The sequence below is a fragment of the Trichechus manatus genome, unplaced genomic scaffold, assembly GCF_000243295.1.
Source record: "Trichechus manatus latirostris isolate Lorelei unplaced genomic scaffold, TriManLat1.0 scaffold00053, whole genome shotgun sequence".
Lineage (NCBI taxonomy): Eukaryota > Metazoa > Chordata > Mammalia > Sirenia > Trichechidae > Trichechus > Trichechus manatus.
The window spans coordinates 7,246,302-7,255,898 of NW_004443989.1; the positions used below are offsets into that span (position 1 = coordinate 7,246,302).

Sequence of the window (9,597 nt, forward strand, 5' to 3'; positions counted from 1 at the left end):
TAAGTGTTTGATTTTTAGGAGCTCCCATTTATCTAGTCTCTCTTCTGGTGCTTGTGCATTGTTACTTATGGTTCGTATTGTGTTTATGCCATGTATTAGGGCACCTAGTGTTGTCCCGGGAATGAATAGCATTTTGATGGGGAAAGTCCCAACCCTCCCATCCCATTTCTCTTGATTACAGAATGGAGAAAACCTCTCAGATTCCGATTCTCAGTCCATATCTTACTAACTTGCTGCATTGCAATTATGCATTTATTTACTGCATAATTTTATTTAAACTATTTCTTGCATTATTATACTGATTGTTTATTATTTATAATCTGTTGCATACTTTATTTAAATTATGGGATACTGTGATGTTATGCAAACATACTTAATATGTGCATGTTTACTTATATTTAATAACTATACACTGAATGCCTAATATGTAGCAGGCACTATTCTCCAGGCATTGGAAATAGAAAGGTAAAGACAGCATGGAGAGTGACAGCCACTCAGACAGACACAGGGCAACTGACAGGTGCCAAGATGAGGCAGTGGTCCCAGGAAGAACATGGCAGCAGGTCCACCTGGGACAGTAGGTAAAGGTTTCCCAGAAACAGGAAAGCTTCAGCTATGTCTTGAAGGAAGAAGAGGTAGCAGTATAAGTAAGGCTACAGATACTGAAGTCACTATAAGGTTGTCTTTTTTTTTTTAATAATATTTTATTGTGCTTTTTGTGGAAGTTTACACAGTAAATCAGGTTCCCATTTAAAAATTTCTATACAATTTGTTCAGTGACATTAGTTACATTTTTCACAATGAGTCAACTCTTTCATTGCGTTCTTTTTGTTCTGTTTCCGGTATTCTAGTTTCCCCGCCCCCTTATCTTCTCATCTTTGCTTTACAGTAATTGTTGGCCATTTGCTCTCATATAGATGTGTTGTTCTTTTTTTAATACAGCACCATACTCATGGGTAATATTCTTTATTTTGTACCACTGTTATTTCACTAAAAGGTGGTCTCAGGGGATAGTTTCAGTTCAAGGTTTAAAGAGTATCTCAGGGCAACAGTCTCAGGGAGTCCTCTGGTCTCAACTGGCCAGCACGTCTGGACTTTTTAAGATTCTGAATTCTGTTCTATGTTTTTCTCCCATTCTATCAGGTTTCATCTATTGTGGCCCTGATCAGAATGGTCAATAGTGGTATTGACCATCTAGTTCTTCTGGTCTCACGGTAGATGAGGCCGTGGTTCATGTAGGTTATTTGCCCTCTACACCAGTTTCTTCTCTGGGACTTTGGTTTCCTTCTCAAAGGTTTTAAGGCTCCTGCATATTAGGAAAAATGAATTCTTGGTTTGGTGTGGTGGCTCAGATCATGAAGGTTGAAATCAGACAGCCATGGCCTACACCCTGACTCAGCCTCACTGTGCGTGCTAAGTGCTCTGTGAGCCAGAGCACCTCGTTCCATCTGTCGGGTAGACACTATGGTCACACTACTGTTATCCCCACTTACAGATGAGAACCTGAGGCTCAGGCAGGTGAAGGAACCTGGCCAAGGCTCCTAAGCCGACGTCTTCTTATCTGTAAAATGGCGACATAATAGGGCTTACCCAAGTGTTACTGTAAGGGCTAAATTCAATAAGGAGTCACTGCCTTCCACAGAGAATGAATTACTCAGTGTTCAATAGTATTATTTTATAGTTTTTACAAACCATAAGTAGGACAATAATTTCTAATGGTTTGACTCTGTTCAGCAATTCATATTGGTAAAGACTTCCTCAATATATGGGGAGCTCTTTCCACCAATAGCCACCATATAATTGGGTTGGTTAATATTTTTCCCGTTTAACAGAAATAAATTTCCATTCAGAGGTGTTAAATCACATCAAAGCCAAAAATGTTGTTGGTATACATGGGAAGGGTGATATTCTGCCATTTCCAACCTGCTCTTAGTCTGTCTAGACCAGTGCTTCTCCACCAGAGACGATTTTGCCCCCAGGGGACAGTTGGTAATGTCCAGAGACATTCTGATTGTCATGACTGGGAGGAAGAGTCAAGGTCAGGGATGCTGTTAAACATCTGACAATGCCCAGGCCAGCCCCCACCACAAAGAATTATCAGGCCCAACATGTCAGGAGTACCCTTGTTAGAAAACCCTGCTCTGGACATGAGCCAAATTAGACAGAGAAAGTGGAGACATCAAACCAGTCTGACAATACAAATGGTTTTTCACCATTCAAAAAACAAAAAGCAACATTTATCCAACCTAAAAGAATGTCTCAAAAGATGTTCTTCCAAGAGTGCTTCTTAGGCTCAAGTAGACACATGAGAGTAAATGGGCAGCTCCTGTCTGGAGGCAAGATGAGAAGGCAGAAAGGGACAGGAGCTGGTTGAATGGACATGGGAAATCTGGGGTGGAAAGGAGGAGTGTGCTGTCATAGTATAGGGAGAGCACCTAGGGTCACATAACAATGTGCATATAAAATTTGTATGAGAAACTAACTTGAACTGTAAACTTTCACTTAAAACACAATTTAAAAAAAAAAATGATGTTCTTCCAAATCTGTTTCTTAAAAAATAGTCCATATTTTACAACTGTGTTGCAATTTGGCTACAAATGAAATCCAGTCATTATAAAAATGAAGGCATTACCTCAAAATATCTGAACTTCTGAGCAAAAGGTGCTAGTTTCCTAAGGCTGCCGTAACAAATTACCACAAACTACGTGGCTTAAAACAACACAAATTTATTTGCTCACAGTTCTGAAGGCTAGAAGTCTGAAATCAAGGTTGATTACTTCTAGAGGCTCTTGAAGGAGAATCTACTCCATGTGTCTCTCCTAGCTTCTGCTGGTTGCCAGCAATCCATGTTATTCCTTGGCTTATAGCTGCATCACCCCAGTCTCTGCCTCCGGCTTCACATGGCATTCTCCGTGTGTGCGTGTGTCTGTGTGTGTCTGTGTGTCTGTGTGTGTCTGAGTCCCTGTATTCAAATTTCTCTCTTCTTATAAGGACACCAGCCATAGGATCTGGGCCCACCCTAACCCAGCATGACCTCATCTTAACTTGGTGACATCTACAGAGACCCTGTTTCCAAACAAGGTCAGATTCACAGGCTCCAGGTGGACATGAAACTTTAAGACACTATTCAACCATGTCGCATTTCATTTTACTTGGATCCACAATCAACGCCCATGGAAGCAGCAGTCAAGAAATCAAGTGACATATTGCATTGGGCAAATCTATTGCAAAAGACCTCTTTCAAAGCAAAGATGTCACAATGAGGACTAAGGCACGCCTCACCCAAGCCATGGTATTTCCAGTCACCTCATATGCATGCAAAAGCTGGACAATGAATAAGGAAGACCAAAGAAGAACTGGTGCCTTTGAACTATGGTGCTGGCGAAGAATATCTGAATATACCATGGACTTCCAGAGTATGAACAATCTGTCTTGGACAAAATATAGCTAGAATGCTCCTTAAAAGCGAGGATGGCGAGATTTCATCTCACACACTTTGGACATGTTATCAGGAGGGGATCCCTGGAGGACATCATGCTTGGGAAAGTAGAGGGTCAGCAAAAAAAAGGAAGACCCTCAATGAGATGGACGGACACAGTGACTACAACAGTGGGCTCAAACACAGCAACGATTATGAGAATGGCTCAGGACCAGGCAATGTTTTCTTCTGTAGTACATCTCCTTTTTTTCTTCCTCTGGAGGTAACAGGACTCTCCTAGAATAGAAGCCTATGACAGAAGAAGGGCTCTGGCAACTGTAACTGTGGACACAATATTTTACTCAACCTACTGACGAAATCTTAGTCCTGGGCTGGAATTCAGCACTTCTCTCAGCCAGAACTGCATGCGCAACAAACAGCCTGCAAGGACTCAGGGAGCAAAACGGATGCTTCATTCTGAAACTGGCCCTAAGCATCCTAGCATCAGAGCTGCCCTCCAAAGCAAGCAGCTTCCTACTGACAGAGTGGAGTTGAGTGACAGGCCCAGGACTGGGCCAGTCCTCACAGGCAGTCTGAAGGAGGAGCAGTAAAAAACCGGGGTGGGGATGGGAATTCTGCAATGTTCCCTACTCTAATGTCCCTTTCCATGAACTTTTCCACTGGAGTGATGTGTTCTCACAGTCCACAATTCTGCCACATGATGCCTAGTTTCCCCTGGGGACACAGTGCTATTCACGTGTGGTCGGCTGAGTAATGGCCCCCAAGAATGTCCATGTCCTAATCCCTGGAACCTGTGAACATGGTGCCTTACACGGTAAAAGGAACTTTGCAGATGTGATTAAGTTAAGAATTATGAGATAGAGATATGATCCTGGATTACCCAGGTAAGCCTGATGTAACCACAAAGGTCCTTATAAGAAGGAGGCAGGAGGGGTCAGAATCAGAAGAAGGCCACATGACAACAGAAGTGGAGTTGGAGAGAGAAGATGCTACGCTGCTGGCTTTGAATATGGCGGCAAGGACCACAAGCCAAGGAATGTGGATGACCTCTAGAAGCTGGAAAAGGCTAGAAAATAAAATCTCCCCTGGAGCCTCCAGAAAGAACCAGCCATGCTGACACCAATTTTAGCACCACGAGATCCATTTTGGACTTCCGACCTCCACAACTGTGAGATAATAAATGTGTGCTGTTTTAAGTCACTAAGTTTATGATAATTTGTTACAGCAGCAAAAGGAAACTCATACAGCATGTTGGAAGAACCACCATTAGCTCTCTTGCTCCCCTTTGTGACAAAAAAAATATATGTGGGCTAATCTTCAAACCATAAACCTTAAACCAAAAATATCCCCTGAAGTCTTCTTAAAACCAAATGATAGTTTAGCTTAACTAGTAAAGAATGTCTGCCTTGAGCATTATGCTTTTTTAAGATCTATCTATACGGGATCAAATTGACAACAGCAACTCAAAAGATTATATAGGAACCTTAAGGGGCAGCGAGTTTAATGCGGGAGGAACAACTGGAAAAGGAGGGTGGGAATGGTTGCACAACTCAAAGAATGTAATCAATGTTACTGAATTGTACATGTAGAAACTGTTGAGTCGGTGTATGTTCTGCTGTGTATATTCTCAACAACACCAACAAAAATAAAATTATAAAAAAAGAAAAATATATGGGGGCAATCGTCAATCTCTAAGTTACAAAGTCAAAACTGTTCATAAAATAACCGAGCTCTGTGCTAATGTGCAAGAGATGGGGAGCCCTGGTAGCAGTGCTAACGGCTGCTGTGGATCTGACGTGAGATGTTGGCATCTAAACTCATCACGAACATTTTAGGAGAAGTCCACCTTCTTAAGATACAAACCAGCAGAATGAGTCATTGTCTTCAAATGTAAGCTTAAGGAAAAAAATGTCCCCGAGGTAGTGCGATGTTTATAAACACGTTTATTACAGTTTGTCAGTCATTTGTCTAGTGTTTACTGAAAATGTTTGGAGGCGAGTTGCGATACTCCCAACTTAACACTGAATATTTTTTCCTATTCAGGTCTGTGAGAACTCCTGACATCTGCAGCTTTACTACCAAGTTTCCATAGCAACAGGAAAAAAAGGGGGGAAAAAACCCACATCTGAAGATTGCCATTTATAGTGATCGAACTTCACAAACAGGCCTCGATGGTCTCAGTCTCGTTTTCTTTGCAACTTCACATAGTCTGTACCTCGCCACTTTTGACAGCATCTTCCTCTCTCCCTTCATTGATGGAATCCTCTGAATTTTCCCCGAATGTTTAAAGATCACGACACAGAACTTGACCTTCTGGGAAGCAGGAACAGCGACAACTTTCTCTGATGTGTTGACATGTTGCTAAATCAGTGCTTCACACACGCAGCTCTGTCTGTGGGTTAGTATTTGTATACGTATGAGTATCTGTTGTGTATAGACATAGTATTTATATGGGGAGGCGACACAGGAGGAGTCTGGTTTGAGATGCCATTCTTTCTTGAGAGGTCAAAGAAGGGATAGAAGCTAAGACAGCTGAACCCTCGGAGGCCTCAGCATCAAACTCAGCCCTAGCACAGCCCACACAGCTGCCTCTTCCCCTGATGTCCCTTCCACGCCCCATTCAGCCTCATCACTGCCATGACCAGCCAGGTTGGTCCCCAGAGAGGGGAGCAGAGAAAGGAAGCTGCTTTCTTTTTAGTACAGGGAACTTGATGACTAATTCACTGCCACTGAATGTCACGGTCCTGAGCGGAGGTGGGAGAGAAGCAGAGCATGCAATGTTACCCCCAAATGCCAAAAAAAAGGGCTGACATATTCCTTCCTGGGCATCAACTTGCATTTGGAGACATCCTGAACCCACAAGTTATAACCCACTGGTTATTACGGGAGCACCAATCCTGGTCAGTCTGTGTACAACTGCAAATGTCATCAGAGAAGTCACATGTACACAGGAAGAGGCCAACAGGTACCATCCTGTATACGTGTACAGACCCACATGTATAGACATACGTTTATGCACATACACAGTTTGTTTCCTATATACATGCATAAAATAGAGTAAATACAGGTAGTTTAAAAAAAAAGTAACTTTTTGTGTGAATCAACTACCGTTGTTTGCAAAGCTGAAAATAAAAGATGTTCATTATGTATGAAAAGTAATTGATTTTTATTCCGTGAGCATGTCAAAGTAAGAGGAAAGTTAGTGCTTGTACTAAGATTATCTTCTTGTGGATAAACTGTAAATGAAACCATCAAAGCTCACACCAAATTTTTCTATCAAATAAAACTAGTGAGAGCCTGTAGCTTTTTATTAGAGCTTGCCACGAACTAGGGTAAGGTAAGTGTCTTAGCATATTTTAATGCGGTTGCTTACTAAGGGTCTTAACCACACGCACACATGCATACACACGCACACGCTTTCTTATGCAATCTATGTTTGCACCTGTGCTTTTTAGTTAGCCTTTTATAGGAAGTAAAAGTCATATGTTGTCTTTACTGTAGTGAAATTATGCAGCTAGAGTTCCTTATATTGTATTTGTTTCAATAGTAAATCTTTTTGGAAGCATATAGAATGCAGAGAATTTTTTTTTCCATTAAAATAAATGGGTATTGGTGGTTAAAACTGCTGGACAGTAGCTTTTATCTGATTTCTATGTTGTGTCTCATGTGGCTGATTTGCCGGGTCTTGCCTTAATGCAAATTCACATTTGTGACTGACCATTCGGGGTCCCCCATACAGCTCCTATTAGGTGCATCCATAAAAGCCAGAAGCACCAACTCACAGTATAGACACTCAGCTCATCTTGTCTCTGTTACTGGTATGACAGGGGCATTTCCCAGTGGGCTATGAAGATGATCAGATGCTCAAAGATGAGATGGACCATCATCAGTGCAAACACTGATTGTTAAGTACATCACAACTATCTGTCCAGAGGCCCAACACATGTGTATTTTTCTCTGGAACAAATCCCTTTGCAAAATCGGGAGGTGTCACATCTTGGGCATGGCGTGCTCACTCTCCGCCAGTACTCGCCCTGGCTCAGGGGCTGGGGACTCAACCTGTGCAGTCACACTCCACGAACCTTCCTCTGGCTTTATCGGGTACAACCATGTGCCTCCCAGGTGCACCTGGCTCCCCTCCTCTGCAAGGTGGGGGGGGGGCATGCTCACTCTTGAAGACACTGTCATTGGATAACCAACTGGTCAGCAGCCTGCCCATCCACTAGCTAACCAACAATCAGAAAGCTCACCACCATCATGAACTTGAATCATCTTCTAGGGAGGACAACAGATACCTAGTCACCCCTTCACTTAACAAATGCAAGACCTCCTTCTCTACCAAGCCAGTAGGCTCCCTAGTACTTTGCAAATCAGGCCTGCAGCTTAACTTAGAACACAGAAAAACAAGAGAAGCATGCATACATCACTAAGTACAATGAAATCTGTGAGAGCCAGAACTCGACGGGACTGCCCTGTTTTTCCAGGTCTTGCAAGTTTCCACCTTTGAAAGGATGTAGTCTTACCACTTTTCTATCGCTCATTTTAGTGGAAAATATTTGAGTTTTCCTTCTCTCGCAGGTTTCCACCTTACACAGGTTCCAACTTCCACAGGTTTCACTGTAGAACATGCCTCAGCTTCCCCTTATTCAAGCATATTTCCTGTCCCCAGAGTTCTTATCAGAACAGACATCTTTCCGTCACGTTGTTTTCTAATCCTTTAAAAAAATTAAATAAAAAAAAACAAACGACCAATTCTTAGAAGCCACGGTGGTAGCATTTCCAGAATCACAGGACATTTAACTTGCTAGAATACGTTCACATTGTGTACTGCAAGTAAAAGTAGAATCAAGACGTTGTTTTGTTATTAAAATCCATTTTATCTTATCCAAGTTATTAAAATTAAAAAAAAAGTCAAAAGCCAGAAATTCCTTTTCCCAACTACTAAGTACAAGTCTGAGGATTTTACCCCCACCACGTGAGCAGTCTTATAAGCAAGTTGTCTTATGAATATATCAACCATCTTAGTTGACTGAAGCTTACATTTCTCCCCATTTTATATATGATAAAATTAATTATTTCTGATAATTTGTTTAAAAAATATACAAACATTTTTGATTTACCTTCCATCCTGCTGGTTCCCTCCAGATGAGTGTCACTGCAGGCCAATGAACACAGTACGCCTCTGGGCCAGCAAATCTGAACATCATAAAATAAACTCAGCACTGTTTCATACTAGGGATCAAGTGAGACTTTGATTCTTGAGAACGCTGTTAAGAAACTCATCTATTTTTTTAATTTTTATTTTGATATTTTGAATCATCCCAGTTTTTCAAAATGTCATTGTAAGCAGTATAATAAAAGGAATAACGACCTACTACCAAACTCATGAAGTAGATTAGATTGCATTTTATCACAAATAAACACATTGGGTCTTGAGCTTAAGCTGCAGCAACCAAAAAATGACTAACAAGGTGAGCTTCCAGGCTGGGTTTGGTGCAACGGTGCCCACACACAGGTGACCTATTGACTCTGAGGGAAAGAGCTGACATTCTCCCGGGTGAATGAACAAGAAGGCAATTAATAACAACCATCATCATAATGATTTACATTTATTGATTGCTGTTTACATGTCCATACTGGACAAAGCCCTTTATACACACTAACTCACTGACTCCTTACAACAAGCCTATGGGGCAAGTACTACTATCATGTCAATTCCCAGAGAAAGCACGTGGAGTCTAGGAAAAAGTAAAAGGTGTATCCAAGGTAAGTGGCCGCTCCAGTACCGAAACCCAGGCCACTGGGCTCTTGAGCCCATGTTCTTCCCACTGTGTCCCCATGCCGTTCCCAACTCCAAGCAGGACACCCCAGTACACTGCCTACTTCAGACCAGGAAACTCCAGCCCGAAGCCTAAATCACCCCATCTACCCAGAACAACTCAATGGAGCCATTACTAGTTCTTAGTCCTAAGAGCCTTCCATTAGGAACTGGTAACACTATTCTAAATTAATATTGGGACCTTAGAAAATGTTCCTGCACAAGGTATCACAGTTTTCTTCAGTAAGTGTTTCCCCTTTATCCTCCATGAGTTGTTAGCAGGTACTTGAGGGGCTTCTACTGGACCGTTTACATGTGGTGGTGATCTAAGTACATTCCC

The 9,597-nt window shown here is 41.9% G+C and overlaps 1 protein-coding gene across 3 annotated transcripts in view; it reads left to right on the top strand.

Moving 5' to 3' along the window:
* CDH13 (cadherin 13) overlaps positions 1-7,074 on the top strand; it is a 1,198,041-nt gene extending 1,190,967 nt beyond the window's left edge. For 2 of the 3 annotated variants that reach the window (XM_004377722.1, XM_004377723.1), the window contains exon 13: positions 5,483-7,074. In XM_004377722.1, the coding sequence (XP_004377779.1) occupies positions 5,483-5,490 (8 nt within the window). In that variant the 3' untranslated portion in view covers positions 5,491-7,074. The remainder of the gene's footprint in view (positions 1-5,482) is intronic. The other variant, XM_004377721.2, reaches the window with a different exon arrangement.
* Positions 7,075-9,597: the final 2,523 nt, after the last annotated feature.